Source organism: Apus apus, chromosome 2, assembly GCF_020740795.1.
Source record: "Apus apus isolate bApuApu2 chromosome 2, bApuApu2.pri.cur, whole genome shotgun sequence".
Taxonomy (NCBI): domain Eukaryota; kingdom Metazoa; phylum Chordata; class Aves; order Apodiformes; family Apodidae; genus Apus; species Apus apus.
The window spans coordinates 138556178-138573255 of record NC_067283.1 but is presented as its reverse complement, the minus strand read 5'-3'; the positions used below and the strand labels follow the sequence as shown (position 1 = coordinate 138573255).

Sequence of the window (17078 nt, the reverse complement as noted above, 5' to 3'; positions counted from 1 at the left end):
TTTAACTCACTGACACTCCTTTTATTCTGAGATAGTGAAGTGCTATTATCTTAATTTTAAGAATAAGGAATTTGGAGTAAGAAAGGTGTAAGTTACTTGCCTAGGTCATGAAAACAGCTGCTGCTCAATTACTCTTTGAACCTAGGTGAGTCTTATCCTAAGCTGAGAGGTCCCTTGAGTAGTTAATTCTTCCTCTCAGAGGTGCAGACTTTATAATAAAAATTAAACTGATTTATTTAACATACCCTCATTTGGTTTTTAAGACCAAGAAGGACTGTTATTATAATGTATTGCCAAGTATTACCTTTTACTCAGATGTATGTAGTCTAAAGACTCAAACTGTTAAAAAGCACTTCAGTTCACAGGTTACTAAACTGTGTCACAGACCACAGCAGTGACCAAGCAGCTGCAAAACACTTCAGGTCCTTGGAAAAGTGAGACATTAACTAAATTAAAATTGCCCAGACAGTCCCAGCAGGTAAACCGTGCCACATGCTGCAAGCCTATGCTGATTTGATGGAAGAAAATTCCTTTCTGAGTGTAATCTGATAACTAGCTTGACTCTGAGTATATGGGGAACACAGGCAAACCAGACACGAGTTTTAATCTAGCACATTGCTTGCCCTTAGTTATGGCCAGTCTTCAATCATTCAGAGAAAGAAAAATATTTTTCCCTTATTCTTGGGAAAATACATCAGCTGGTAGCATGTTAAATCTGTAACCTTTTCAGGCTAATGGCTGCACACTGGAGTATGAGACTCTGTGCTTTATAACTAATTTCATAACAGACATGAGACTACTGAGGGCAATCTTGGGTTTTGTGTCCTATCTGGAACCAGGAGAGACTCAGTGGCCATGTCTACAATTGCAAGAAATTAGGTCCAGTGAGGTACATTTGTAGAACTGAACAACTAATTTATACATAATTTAAATGTTTCAGGGTTTTGCTTTAGGCTAGCTCTAATTTGGTCCTGTGAACTGGATGCATACTGCTTGCTGAAGAGTGTTACATGTACACTTGGAGCATATTTTCCAGTTCAGGATCATTTAAAGGTAATGCAGCTCCAGGACTGCTCTGTCATGTAAAGCTCTGTCTTGTAGTGGATGATTCATATAAAAGCACACTGTTGATCCAAACTGTGACAGACACTCAGAGTTCATGTACTCTGAAGTGCTTGCATGATATCTCCAGGGGCAAAACCAAATACTTAATCCCAGAAGTGCCATGAAAACATATAGCACCTGAGAAGAGAGGTAGTCTTCCTAACAAAAGCTTAAGCCAGTCCAAACCTCTTCCCGTTCCTTTCTTCCCCTGCCTCCATCTTAAAGGTAGCATGTTCCAGTGTTTAATTACGTTTTGAACACATCCTATCTTAGTTCAAGTCTAACTGAAGCTTCCAGTAATTTCCCCTGAAACTGATCTATCCGGTGAAGCAGTCTGTTTGGTACATAGGCTGTCCTCTGAGCTGTTGGGCTTACCTCAGTCTTCAAGCACTTACTAACAAAAAACAAAACAAAACAAAACAAAACAAAAAAGAGTGAAACATTAAGTTAATGCATTTAACAATTGACTGATATTTGCTTATTTTTTCTTTCTCTTTGGCAAATGGTCATGCATGGCTTCCTTTTGTATGGATGGCAAGCTTTTGATTGCAGCTGTGTTATCACATTGGGTGGATACATCCTGCTTTATTCCAAACACGAGATGTGACTGTTAGGTTCTTTTGCTTTCTCTCTGTTACTTTAAGTGGTAGAAATATGATTTGTTATTCTGGTCTGTAATCACTGTTGGGTTTTGGGATTTGAGGGTTTAGAGGGGTGGAGTTGTTTTTTTAATTATTTTTTTTTAAATCACTTTAGGTTATTTGTCAATTATGTAGTGTTTTTTTTTTTAACTTGCATTATTTGCTGTTTACATCTTGTTTTTCCATCTTTTGAAGCTGTGCTTTAACACCAGTTCCACATAATTTTTCATAAGTCAGAATGATCTTTTTTTGCCATACGTTTGTTGTTGTTTTGGTATTTGTGGTACTGTGGCTTGTTACTCACCCAGTAGAATATCCTTAAACAGTTACCAATTTTTACTCTTCCTAACATCTAATTTTTTTTTTTTTTTCCAGTCAATTATGCCAACAAGTGATTTAAGCTTGGGGAATCTGACCCTTGCATAATTTCACATTTCTGGCTTATGCTCTGTACCTCAGTTCCAGAAGGACAGGGAGCTGCTTGAAAGAGTCCCACGTAGAGCCACAAAGATCATTAAGGGAGTGGAACATCTCCCTTATGAGGAAAGGCTGAGGGAGCTGGGTCTCTTCAGCTTGGAGAAGAGGAGACTGAAGGGCGACCTCGTTATTGTTTACAAATATGTTAAGGGTGAGTGTCAGGAGGATGGAGCCAGGATCTTCTCAGTGATAGGACAAGGGGCAGTGAGTGCAAACTAGGACATCAGAGGTTCCACGCAAACATGAGAAAAACCTTTTTCACTGTGAAGGTGACAGAACACTGGAGCAGGATGCCCAGGGAGGTTGTGGACACATTCAAAACCTGCCTAGCTGTGTTCCTGTGTAACCTACTCTAGTGGACCTTGCTCTGGCAGGGTGATTGGACTAGATGACCTTTTGAGGTCCCTTGCAACCCCTAAGCCTGTGATTCTGTAAAACTGATTGTGCAGTGGAAATTTAGCCAGTTCAATTTAGCCAGCCATTTACCTGACAACACCAAGCTGTGTGGTGAGGTTGATATGCTGGAGGGAAGGGATGCCATCCAGAGGGACCTTGAGAGGTGGGACTGTGCAAATTCAATGAAGTTCAACAAGGCCAAGTGCAAGGTCCTGCACCTGGGTCAGGGCAATCCCAAGCACAAATACAGGTTGGATGGGGAATGGATCGAAAACAGGTTGGGGGTGATGGTGGATGAGAAGCTCCACATGAGCCAGCAATGTGTGCTTGCAGCTCAGAAAGCCATCTGTGTCCTGGGCTGAATCAAAACAATCATGGTGAGACACTGGAACAGGTTGCCCAGAGAAGTTTTGAATGCCCCATCCCTGTAAGCATTCAAGACCAGGTTGGATGGGGCTTGGAGCAGCCTGGTCTGGTGGGGGGTATCCCTGCCCATGCAGAGGGGTTGGACCTAGATGATCTTTAAGGTCCCTTCCTGCCCAGCCCATTCCATGATTCCACTTGGAGTCCTGGACTCACTGAAACTGGTTAGCTGTTGGAGTAACCATAGCATCCATCTGGCTGTGAATTGCCTTCCTGCACAAGGAGAAAAGAGTATCTCCTCTCTGCCTAGTGCTTGAGCAGAGTTGAGATGGATTTTGCCCAAGTACCGCCCTGCCCCGCCCCCCGCCCCCCCCCCCCTCCCCCCCCCCCCCGAACCTGCAAGTGCTGTCTGTTTTCTAGTACAAACATAATTATTGAGTTCTCTGACAGCTGCTGTAGTTTACATAGCATAAACTACACATCTACCTGGAGACTAGCAGCCAAGTCCTCTGCAATACTACAGTTTTGCTTCTGTGTGATAAAAGCTTCATTCTCAACCTAATGCCTGACCTGAAACCCAGGTTGCTTCCATCAGCCTTGGACGTCTGGCAAATGTGCTTTTACAGACTCCCACTGAAGCTTTGCTCAGAACTAGTTTTTGCTCTATGTATGAACCTGTACAACACTTCCACAAACTTACTATACTGTGAATATAACCTTATATGCATTTTAAATTTTTCTACATTCTGAGGCCATTCAATCTTCCAGACTATTCCCAACTATCTAACTCTTCCATTTTTTCCTTCTTAGAGGGTACTACTTTCTGTACCGTTCAGTTTAATATTATTCTTAAAACGAAATCTCCAATTATATGCTATTCATCATTTCGGAAGGTTGGTATTTCTGAAACACTAACCAGTGTGTTCACTGCCCCATAAACTGGAGAAATAAAGCATGTTCTCCACTGTTACAGATTTACAATCACAGTCAAGTATTTATTTGTTTGGCATTTCCTTTGCATGCCAGTTCCTGTTGTACAATAAAATGTGATAGTAAACAATAGTTAAGCATGTAGTCACTAGTTCAGTTGCGCCTAATATAGCAATGAAAATAACTATATAGTCTTTGTCTCTGTTTATTTCTTTTGGACTCGCAGTATGGATTATCTAGTTTCAGAGTCCAGATTTGATTTCTCTCACTTTTAAAATATGTTGAATTTAATCATCCAGGAAGTAAAAGGAAAGACTTGAGCTCCTTCTCTAACTACAATTTTTTATTTTTTTTTCCTTCTGTTCCTCAATCTTTTCTACCTTTTTAGGAATTGTTCAGTGAAAGCATGAAAAGATAAAGTGAAATATCACGTATCATACATAAAGTCTTCTTGAGTATGTCCTTGTACTTTGTGTCTAAAGCAGAGTGTTCTGGATCCTCACCTCTTCAGCTTTAGCGCTTCCAAAAATGTTTTGTCTTCAGTGGTTTGGGTGGATCTGGGTTTGGAACTATGTTTTTGTTGGAACGCTTCTATGTTGGATCCCTGCAGTTTTCAGTACTTGGAAAAGTTATAACTTACAATAGAAGACAAAGTAAACACACCATCAAAGGGGAAAAAGTTAAATCTCTGTTTATTCACCTGCATGTTGGAGATGAAACTTATTCATAGCAGCTAGCTGAAATATTCTAGATATTAAAAAGCTTGGAAAAAAATGATTTTTTAAAAAATACCTAGGACTTTGTTCCAATAGGATTTGTGTCCCAGATGTTGATTTGCAGCAGCAATATGCTGGATGAAGTTTGCTGTTGAATGTGCCATGAAATTGTGGCACACAGATAATGTACACGGGGAAAATGCACTCCTGTGCATTTCTGTGCAGTTTTGTAATTAAGAAGCAGGTTGTGACTGCCTGTGCATTTTTGGGTGACTATAGCAGGGGAACCTGAAATGGAAAGGGCTGAGACTGGTGTCCAAGTGACTTTTAACCACCTGAAAGTTACTAATACACATCCTTGTGGACTCCACTGACCAGGCCTGCCCACCAGCATGGTGTTATGAGGAAAGAGAAGGAATTTTGCATTTTATTTGTATTTCTCTTCACAGCTTCTACATTAACACCACATGTAAAGAGCTGGTCCAAGGTATAATAAGTCTCTGGAAGGACCACAACTATTTCTTCTATATTAGAAGTGTAACTACCAGCCTCTGAGCATCTGCTCATGCTTCCCAATGTGATTTATTTACAATGGAGGCAAATAAACTTCCCAATTGAAATAATCTGTGGAATGTGGGGTTGTCATGTACTGTCTTCCCTGTTTCCCGCTTCCTACATACAAAACCTGTGCTTCATATGTAGGCAAGATACAGGACACATAAGTAAAATAATAGATAAATCTGTAGCTGTGGAATGTGATTTTCAAAAGCCTGTTTGGGAGGACACAGTGATTGGTTTTGCAAATTCCCAATTCCTGCTGTAGATGGTTTAAGGCTGGCTGAATGTGTGCACAGAGCTCCCTGTGCTGATCAGCTGGGCTGCTCAGTACTCCTGCTCTTCTGTCCTTCACTGCTTGCAGGAGAGCGGTAACTGGTGAGTGTTGGAGCAGTGGCCTGGTGGGAGGCTGCTCTAGACATCCCTTCATTGAAAACAGCCCACTGTGCCATTAAGGCAAAAGAGCCCCACCACTGCACAAAGGACATGCCAGAGAGAGCTGGACATTGGGGTAGATCCAAGCGGTAGAGTAGGCTTGGGGTCTGGTGTCTGTCCTGTCACTTATTTACTCACTTTTCATCAGATGTAATTAACCTGTGCTGTTGCCAAAGGTAATGACTTGTGATCTTTGCCTCCATGTCTGAATTGCTGTGGTTTGGGGAACAGCATAGAAAATCAGATGTGATTATTTTCTTCTTTTTAAATAGAGGCTTTGGGGAATTTCTTCCCTTTATTCTATAAATGTACAAAAAGCTGAAAGTGTAATCAGTATAAAATCTAAATAAGAGAAATTGGAAGACAAGTTATAATTAAAAAATGTTGCACGCTCAAAATCCTGTTGGGTTTTATGGTTGGAGTTTCGTGTGATGTCACTACACATGAAGCTACCAGCATTTAATCAAATTATCTGGGGCTTATAAAATATCCTAAACATAAAACTACCTGATGGAAGTTTATTTAAAGTTTATATCTTGGATATTTTTGCAGAGGCTGAAGATGCCAGATAAGATAAAGACTTTTGAGATTTGGAATAGACAAAACTTACCACAGCTATGCAAACAGTAGAGTGATGGGCATGTATTGGCCATGTTTTGGTACTGCTAGACTTCAGGGTTCCTAAAAAAGTATAATTCTAACAATTCATAAGCAGATGAAACACATCATCTTGGAGGGACTTTTCTTACTGTTATAACAACTGAAGCAGCCATTTTATAAATCAACAACTTGAATGGATTAAAGGAGATGACTGGTCCATTTGTTGGTGTAAGGCAATTTTTAACTGTAGCTGAAAATGATTGACCTATAAATTGAAACTCAGAAGTAGGATTGGCACATGAGTGTGCATCATGAGTGTGTAAGGCTTTTGAACACCAAACATAGGTATCTGATGTTTGGCTAGACTTCAAGATAGGTGACCTGTGAGTGGTATTTGTGGGCCAGTCTTGGTTGGCAAGACTGGGTTGTTGTGTTTTTTTTTTTCTGAACAGGCTTTGTAACTCACCTTATGCATTAATGCAAACAAGTTTTTTTTAACGTGTTTTATTTTACTTTACTTTTTTTGTCTCTAACTTCATTTTTTGGCTGTGATGCTTGGACCTTTAATCCCCAGTGTTTCAAGTGTGAGTACTGAATTTACTTTTGTCAGTGACAGCAGGAAGACACACAATAAAACTGGTAAATCTGTGGACAGCAAACAGCAAGAGAAGCTAGTATTTGAACAGAGAATGGAACACTTTCTGTGTCTATTTCTGTACTTGATTTTTAGGATGGCAGGTGATGGAGTGGTGTTTGTGACCTGCAACAGATGTTCCATATTTTTGTTTCCATCCAGTAGTCAGAAAGGACTTCCTGTGGTTAAAATGTAAGTTGTTGACACTGCTGGATTTCTGGGCTGGAAGCGTTAGTGCTGTCACTGGGAAATACTAGGGAAATGAAAGAGGTCTGAGCAACCATGTTGAGGATGCATTGCTGCTCTGTTTTCAGGGAGAGAGGAAATGTCCCCCAAGGAACTGAACAGAGGAATTATGGAGGAGGATTCACATTGTAAGTAGGAGGAGGAAGCGACATGTACAGAATCATCGTGGTTGGAAAGGACCTCTAAGATCACCGAGTCCAACCATCGACACAAAAATAACCCCCTACAACCTTGGCCAGTAGAGCATGTCCAGAAGTACCAAATCAGCAGAGTTGAAGACAAAGTGAAGCAGACAAAAGAGGACAAGGGGAGTAGCAGGTATCCAGAAAGTAAACTATGAGAGATGCCTTTAAAAGCTCCAGGTGGTTGAATGAAGAAAGATGGCTGAGATACCTCTGTGACTGGCAGTTCAGCCCAGATGGAAAGTCAGTAATGTTCTCAAAACATTTAAGCAACCAAAGCATCCTGAAGCCAACATACATGTGATTTTATTGATAAAGTGGGCTTCTGAATTTGGTAGTCAGGATGCAATGCTGATAATGCATATAGTCACTAAATACCATAAAATATCTCAACATGTAGGTGGTTTCTTGAGACTTGCCAGCATGCTAAAGGGCAATAGTATCTAACTGATCTTCACAGAGATTTCCCCTGCCATGTTGGTGAGGAAAGCAGTACAGAAAATTCCAAAGATATTCAGCTGGATAGCTACATAGAAAAAATAAAATGTTTTCATTTGGAAGTGGAATAGAAATCTCCTGTTGTTTGGCTATAGATGGAATGAAGACAAGTCTCCTGAGGCCTAGACTAGAATAATCAGAAGGACATTATATCAATAATAAGAAAATGAAATGGGCTAACAAACAAGAGTAGTTTAAGCATAAAGTTATGATACTGAAAATAGAATTAAGAGCCCCAGAGAAAGTGAATAAATGGTTTTATAATAAGCAGGCAAAATTGTTCTATGAGCATACATTTGGTGAGACTTATACCAAACTCATTGAAGTGAAATGCCACCCTACAGTTAGTTTATCTTCAGAGGACAAGTGGGGATCATGTGGGTTTTCTGAGTTGTGGACAGCTTCAAAGAAGATGATCCTGAGAAAGATAGCGCTGGGTCATCTCCAGTGTTACCCCAAAAAATGGCAGCTTCCTACCCAGAGCAGTGTGATTCTTGGGAAAAAATGGTTTAGTGGTCAAAAAAACATAATACATGAACACTTCAGGAGAATAATATCTAGGAAAAGTTGACAAGTTATATCACTTCTGTATTTGGCCCTGGTACAATTGCTTTTCTGTTGCTGAACTCTTTTTTTTTTTGGTGTCCATAAGCCTGCTGATAAAATAGTAAGGGATTGATCAAAGGACTGGATACTTTGCCTTGCGGTGAGACATTCTGGAATCTTGCTCTGTTTATCTTACTCATGAGAAGGCTAAGACTTGACCTGATCAATGTCTGCATTGGGGAAAAAACACTGAAAAATTGTTAACAATCTGGCAGGCAAAGATACAAAAAGGTCCAGTGGTTGCTATTTGAAGTTCAAAATTCCACTACAGATTTTCAACAGTGAGAGTGATTAGCCCCTATGATGTCTTAAGAAAGGTTGTGGTGGTTTCCTTACCACTGACAATTTAAAAATCAAGATTGAATGGTTTCTTAAATTATATGTTTTAGTAAAGCACAAGTTCTGTGGCTTCTTTGTACGGGGCATTGGACTAATTGTTAATAAAAATTCCCTTTGACCTTGAACCTCTTAAAGACAATGACTAAAGTCAAGCTAGTAATTTTTTTCCTTTTTTTAGTTATTTAAGTTTTCTGTGCAAAATTTAGTTTTTTGCTTTAGCACAGCTCTAATGAAAGATAGGTATTTTCCTTAGCCAACTTCTGTACATAGCCCATCAGATGGTTTTTACCTATCATGACCTTGCAGTCTTAAAATGTTAGTACATTGGTATATTATGTAAAAGTGATGTATCTGTAAGGCTGTATCCTTTGCTCTTTGTTTTTTTGGTACCTGAAGACATATGCCAAGCATGAGAATATTTTATTTGGTTTTATTGAGATATATATGGAATATCTTTAACACATTAATTGAAGCCTGTGTTATGAAATCTACTCTTCCTGCAATAAATGCGTCTTGTAGTGGTCTTTTAGTTACTTCTCTCTTATTAATCCTGTCTGCACACCTCATGTTTGTATTGGTAAGCATCTTGGAGAGATTTCTGCTAGATCTGAACTAAAATCCAGATACCAGCATTTATGTGGCTACAATCTTAGTTAGGGTCAGAGTGCCATTAAGCTGGCCATTGTACCATTAAGCTCAGTTTCTGACTTCAGAGAGTTCAGAAGATCTGAGACTGCTGAATAGTGACACAATGACCAAGCAGTGAGTGATCTGAGGAGCATAATGGGTATGTTAATTTAGTCCTCTAAAGAAAAAAATGTTTAGATAATTACTATTTCTCCTGCTTGTTTTTCTGCTAGGCCCTCCTTCAGTTGGTTTTGGATTAATTTGTCCATTTCAGCCCGGTTTTTACTGAAGCGTGAAAATATCGGGTTCTTGTGGTGAGCTGAAGCACCAGGTTCAAAAGAAGTTTCTGACACCTAACAAGTGGGTGTACAAGAAAGACACAAATTAGTAGCAGTTGTTGTGGTATGGGCTGTAAGACAGTAAGATCATAGGGAGTCAAATGCTCTTAGTTCTCTTGCTTACAGAATGACTTGTATTCTTGTGGGGAACAGGCTGGACTAATTTTGAACTGTTGATTCTCTTGTGATTTCCAATAGTCATAACAATTCACTTAAGCCATATTGCTGAAGTGGTTTTAAATACATTTGATCCAGACAAGAGTTAAACTAATTAGCTGACATTCGATTTTGCTTGATATGGATCCAAACCATGAAGCTTTGAACACCCCTAGAGTTCAGAAGTGTTTCATTCAGTGTTTGGGTACTAGTCTGTGTTCTCAAGTAACCTTTACAAACATGGCAAATTTTATCTCAGATTTAAAATAAAAAAAGCAACATAGGGAATCAAGTCTGTAAATGTTTTTTTTTCTTTAGATACAGAAATGCTCTACAGCAGTTGTAGAAGCAGCAAGTGGAAAGAATAGAACACTTGCTATCTGTATAAAGGTGTGTGTTTGTCGGGTGTTCACAGCCACCTAATTACTTAGGTGACTGTACAAAACATTGCTTCTGCTGCAGTTTGAACAGCCATCCAGGGCAATCATGCGCTTTGAGACCCAGAGGATGGTGCTAACTTGGAGCATGTGTGCATTTTCAGTTTCACGATGTGACGACAGCAGCACTCTGACACTGGTTAACATTTGTGGGCCTTGTGGAAGGAGTGAGCTCCCATGAGGGATTTGGCTGGAGGAAACCTTCCTGCCTGGCACACAGAGCTGAGGAGGGTGTTCCAGGCAGGATTGAAATAGAGATGAGTAACATGACGTTTTTCATTGCATGTGATGCAGCTGGTAACTTAGAATGTGATTGACCCTGTTTTGTAAGCTTGTAATTTTTTTTCATGCAGTCTAATAGAGAAGGAAAAATAATAGACTATGAAGAAATACAAAATGAAGTGTATGTATCTTTTAAACACTTCCCCCTTGAAAGAGCAATTATATGAGAAATGAAAAAGCTGTATCTGATAAGAATATATTGGATTTGCTTTGTTAAGAAACCAAGATGGAAAGGGAAGACTTTGGGGCAGGGAGAATTTTGTAGGATTTAATTATAGCCTGTGTACATGGAGACAAGAGAGAAAGTTAAGTTGGTATCTTCAAAATGGTATGCCTGTGTGACACCAACACCAGTGCTATGGTATTTGATTTATTAAAGTATATGTTCAGTGTTCAAGTGATTTTGTAGTAGAGCATATGATGATTTTCTCTGCTTTGGGACAAGTTGAACTGGCAGAAGGTTTACAGAAGTCAGTATGCTTTCAGTGAAGATCTGAAAAGAAGACTATTCTACAGCGATGTGGAAGGACACAGATTCTGTCATATATACAATTCACAATAACTTATTGTTTCCAACATACCTGGAAATTATTTAGTTTGCTGCCTAATCAGCAGACTGGGAAGTTTTCATATTTTTTCATAAAGTTTACTTTTTGTATTACAGCACAGAAATCACGTTGTCTCCCCTTAGATTGTATAAGACTTCTGCAATTTTGTTTGTTTGTTTTGTTTAATGTGGTAATAAAGAAGAGAAAAATATCAAATTTTTTTAGGCTTTTATTTTAACTTAGTGACTAGGAGAGCAACAGGGAAAGTTATCTTTATATGATCATTAACTATGTGACCGTCTTGAACTCTGTTATCCAAATTCAGTGTGCAAGTTTGATTATTGTTCATAACAATATGTGTATCACATCTATCATACCCCATATCTGAGGATTTCAGAGCAGTTTACATTTTTTGATGAGCTGATTCTCACAGCATTCCTGTAAGAGTGAAAGAAGCACAGGCATAGAAATTACCAATAATTTGTTAAGGCCACTCAGGAGATAAAGAAGGAGTGCCTGGATGTCATGGTTTGGGTAACCTACATGCAAGTAAAAATTTTGGCATAAAATATGCAACTTACAAAATTACTGTATTACTGGATTTTTATATATGTCTTGTGTTGACCGTAAGCTGTGAAAGGTGTGCTATCCAACTCCCAAACAAAGGATAGCACAGGATAATGGAGGATCATTTTACGTTGTTAGCTCCTTTTTATTTGAGAGTGTGTTAGGACAGAGCTATGCTTGAAGACCACAGAAGTCACCACAATTAAATTTGGCTGCAGAACAAAGGGTCATCAACAAAGAAATTTTACCAAAAATAGAAAAATAGAGGTACTTGAGAAGAGTAACATATGAGCAGTTGTAGATAAAGGAACGTTGGGCAGTAGAGTCAGAGACATATTTTGTAGCCAAGAAATCTGAATTTTAATGGGAGTCAATGCGGGAAGGTACACATGAGACCTACATGGACTCTACAGATGTATCTGGTCCAGAGCCTAACCCTTGCTCACCAAACCACACTATGAAGAATATCAGTCTTCAGCTATATCCATGCTGTTCAACAATTGGCCTGGCCCTACGCCATAGTTGTGTATGTGCTGTATATGAGATCCTGACTTCAGCTGATTCAAACTCCAAAACCCACTTTGAGTACTGTATAAATTCAGACGTTTCACATCTTAACTTTTGCTTTGTTCCTTTGAATAATTTTGTTACAGTATGGGTTTTTCTGAGGAACCTTGAAAGAGCTGGAAGTATAGATTTACTGAGAGTGAGATGCAAGGAGGCTAAAAGAGGATTCAAAAGTCTACAGGATTGCCTGCCATGTGCTAAGAAACAATTGCTTTGGAGTACATGGTTACATATTATTTGATGTGGTTACAGATAGACAATCCCTGCTGACAGTGAGATGAGAGACCTAGCTCAACCAGGCCTAGCTCATGATCTTTTTGCTTCTCTTTTTGTGTGTCTTTGAAGATGTGGATTGTGAATGAGAATAGGTGCAAAGTGAACTGTAGGAAAAGTTGTATCTGAGGTCTTACGGGCAGCAGGAGATGGGAAGGAACTGTTTTGGGAGGATAAAGCAGTTGGTCTGGTAGGTTGTGTCATTACAAAAGGGTTAACAGAGAGCCAAAGATTCATATGTATGCTATAGAGGGTAAGGAGGCTATTCCCATGAATAGGATCTCAGCAGTTGAGCGTGGTGTTAGAGGATTCCAACATTCAAAGGGTCTCACTGGCTGAGCTGTGGATTGCTTGGCTTCTTGTCCTGTCTGCCACCCACTAGGATTATTTTATGAAGTATTGGGGGTGAATGATGTTGTGCTGAACTTGGAGAGGCATGTGTGGGAGACAGGAGCAGAGAAGGAGGGGGAATGTGGCGTGCAGATGGGCTAAGGTGAGAGTAGAGCTTATCAGCTACCAGTTCCAGAGGGTGATGGGCTTTTCCTTTTTTTTTTTTTTCCTTGCTTTGCTGGTGAAGTCATCCATTGAACAATCTCAGTTGTCCAGCCATACAAGATAAAAGTACCAGAGTAAAATTTTAGGGTGTGATGCCTTTTAAATATTTTAAAATCTAACAATTACACATGTTGTAATTGTTGCCCTTTTGGCTGGCTTCTCTCGGGGTGGCCCCTATTAAAAATCTCTTGAGACCCCAAAGATACTTTTCCACTGTTGCATAGTATTTTGTTTCCAGCAAACTAGGTTTGAACTGGAAAATTTCTGTGAAGTCCTGTAGCCAATTTAATATTTAAAACAGACCTGTTAAATTATGCTGGTTTCAGGAATGTCTTGAGCCATCCTTCTTCTGCTGTGCTGACTCAGCGCCTGAGGAGGAGTTGACAGCCCATGGGGACAGGGGAGTGTTCTGTGACTGAAGAAAGGCAGGATAATAAAAGCTCATAAGGGCAAAGAGTGATGCAGCCAAGGTTTGTGTTGCAGTTATCAGCCAAATAATTTAAAAGAAAAGAGGGGGGAAAAAAACCCCAAACCAAGGAACAAAACAAGAGAACAGAATTAAAGCCCAGCCACCGGTGACCTAAAATGGTGATTTGCATGAAATGCCCTCCTTGAGTAATGTGTGTTCATTTGGTTTTCAGCCCATTTGGGGTAGTTTTGCAGAGAGTTCTTTGCTCTTAACATTACTCTATTTACAAGTTAGAAATTGCATTAGTGTTCTTGCTGGATTTCCATGAACATATAATTCCAGGTGCATATGGGTCCTGATCTTATATTTTGTTGGTGTTACGTGCTTATGTCTCCAGCTGCAAACTAAGAGTCCAGTGCCTGGGTTTTACCTAGTTTCACTGGTAAACTTTATATAGCTTGGTCTCTGCTTGCCTGTACCTTTATTTAATTGTGTATAAATTCATTAAATTGCCCTATATACAATTAAAAATACAGAGATTATAATTCTTTTTATTCACTTTCTAGTTCAGATGTATGAGTGAGTGCACTTTCAGAACCTTCTTTCAAAAGTACTTGTAATCATGTGGTAGATAAGTAATACTTTAAAGGGAAGAGGACCTCCAGACAAAATGATTCCCAAATGATCCTAAATTGTAACTTATCTTCTTATTTTTCAGCTAGCTATGGACCAAATCCAATTTGCAAAGGCTGTTTATCTTGTTCAAAGGATAATGGGTGCATCAGATGCCAACACAAATTATTCTTCTTCCTACGAAGAGAAGGAATGAGACAATATGGTGAATGCTTGCATTCCTGCCCGTCAGGGTACTACGGACTCCGAACGCCAGATATGAACAGATGTTCAAGTGAGTTTCTTTTTGAACCCTTGCATTCACTTCTGTGGGAAGGCCATAATTCACACTCACTTTTTTGAGATGATGTGTTGTGGAACATGGTGGTATTTTCGCAGAGGTCTCAAGATCATCCTAAATCATCTCTGCTAAAGAACACCCCAGGTCGTTACAAGTTATGTAGCATTCAGTGGGTTAAACAGTTGATGCATTAACCTAGTTTTTTTTGTTGTTGTATTTATCGTTCTTACTGCTTTAGTTAGAAGAGAAATTGAGGAAAGAATGATGATTTAAGCAGATATTCCTAGTTTTAACAAAATAATTCCCACTACGTGAAAATAAAAAGGATTAAGCATTAATTTAACAGTGCCTCATGTAGGTACTAGTCAGTATGTGCACTGATATATGGGTGGGCTTCTTGTTGTGCTTTTTGTTCCCACACAAATTTCAGGTGACCAGACACCTCACACCAGACATGCTTTAATATGTAAGTGTTGCTATTTTAATAAAACAGATGTACCATTAAAAACAAACAAACAACCTTTCACTTTTAGTACTGTATTTTATTTGGAAATTTACAACCTGCTAATGTGCAACAAGATTCCCTGTTTGCATGTTTGTGCCTAGAAGCACAACTGTTAAAATCAGCAAGTGCTCTGGAATCTCTACACATCATTTCACCACTGTCTGGCAGTTGTGCCGATTCGTGTTGATTTTTCCATATGTTCATATGTGGAGTATTCCCTGTATGGATTATTAATAATTGCTATTACCTCTTAATCACATTTATGTGGGTTTTTTGTTTGGATTGTTTTTTGTTTGTTTGTTTTTATTTGCATGTGTGTCATATTCTGACCAGAGTTAGGTCACTGAACCTGAGAACCTGAAGAGAGAAATAACTTTTCTTTCTTTCTTGGATTAATCAAGAGTCTGTTAAATGCACGGCACTCTGCCCCTCAGTACTGCAACATGTCACTGGAATGCACTGCATTGTGAGAAAGTGGGTGCTGCTTTTCATGTCACACATAATCTTGAGACTCACATGAGGTCACTCGGTGGCAGTCTGGGCTGGACGAGGAGCACTCATGGCCGTGTTTGGACCTGTCCCAACCCATGCTGTGGTGTTCTGCCTCCTCCTCATTCCCTGTGAGGGCTCCATGGATATGATATTCTTCACCTTGTGTTCCCAACTGCTGTGTAATATTGTTGAGTGTTGCCTTATCTATACCAGGTGGGTAGGTTTTGATGAAAAATTAAATGAGACCAGTATATGGTGTATGTATCCCTTCTGTAGAATAATTTAGGAGCTTGGCCTTAATTGTTATAACACGTTTGTGAATTCAGCAACTCATCCACTTTAAACCTTTCAAAATTGAGCTATAAAAACTTGCCCATGTAAAAATGTTGTTGAATATAATTGCAATTTTGGGAAATAGATTAATCTATCTTTATTAGCCTGCACTATTCTTTTGAGATAGGAAAAGCAATCTGTGTTGGTAGTCTTCCTTAATTTTTTTTTTTCTTTTTAAAATTTGCAGAAGGTGGATGGTGAATTCCATAAAACTTACGTTCACTTTTACTACTTACAGAAAGTGGCCTTTTTTCTTGAATTATAGGATTGATTTTGAAAAGCATCAATGCAAACTCTGTCCAACCCATATTGGCGTGTGTTGAGTGTTGGATGTTTAACTCTCCCTCATGCTTTTGACAGTGTGTATCTCTGAGAAGAAGGATGCAGTTGCATTTATTGACCAGTCCTGATTCCCCTCCAATGGTTTTTGTACTACATATTTTTACTTTAGTGTCACTGCCAGCTGGCATACTTACAAATCACACCTTCCTTCCTTTCTTGGTTAGGTGATCTTGCATGGCACATATTTTACATTGTGGATACACAGACATTTTGTGGATTGAAGTTAAGTTAAAATAAACAGTCTTAAAAAATAGAGTAGGTTTCTTCTTACTTGATGTTAGATACTTTTAGGTAGGCTTAGTTACAGATGCTAGTGCTCAGATAGTACTATTTCAGCTAAAAAGAATAAAAAATCTGGCTACATTAACATTCTTCTGGGAGTTACAGGGCTTGAATTACATAAGTTGAAATTATTCCTGCCCTTTTAGTGTCTTTATAGGCACAAAAACTGTTTAACATTTTATTACTGGAACACTTGCCCATTTTTGTTAGAGAAGCTATAGAACATATTTTTATGGAAAATGATTACATGATTTTAAAAGCCAAACATAGTTAGTGCCAAATGTAACATAATAAATACCACAGCCAAGCGCAGCAGCTCTAAAATGATGGAAATTTTGCATTTCAAGACTAATTTTCTTTTCTACATATAAATAATATGTGTGTCATGAATTTGCTCTGTTGCTCTAGACTGTTTTTCTAGTAACAGTGAATCATGTAATTTTGAGACTGCTTGTCTCTAGGAACTGATGCAGAGTTTCGTGCTGGAGAATCATTTCATCTTGAACACTAAAGTATGAAAGTGTAGTACATCTGGACACAAAATTGGAAAGTGTTGAGTCTCTTCTGTAGAAGAATGCCCAAGAGAAGAGTTACACTTTGTTAATTTTCCAAGAAATTGCATTAATTAATGACCTTGAATGGAACTGCTCCAACAAGAAATAATCTCATGAGGAAAATGGAATTAAATAGCAAGATGAAATCTGTCACCTGGGTGGTTGCTTCAACATTG

General features: G+C 38.9%; 1 protein-coding gene across 1 annotated transcript in view; it reads left to right on the top strand.

The window, feature by feature from the left end:
• The window catches only part of RSPO2 (R-spondin 2), a 112902-nt gene that overhangs the window by 40340 nt on the left and 55484 nt on the right, over positions 1-17078 (top strand). Inside the window, exon 2 of the mRNA XM_051610817.1 lies at positions 14200-14388. Within this exon, the coding sequence (XP_051466777.1) occupies positions 14200-14388 (189 nt within the window). The remainder of the gene's footprint in view (positions 1-14199; positions 14389-17078) is intronic.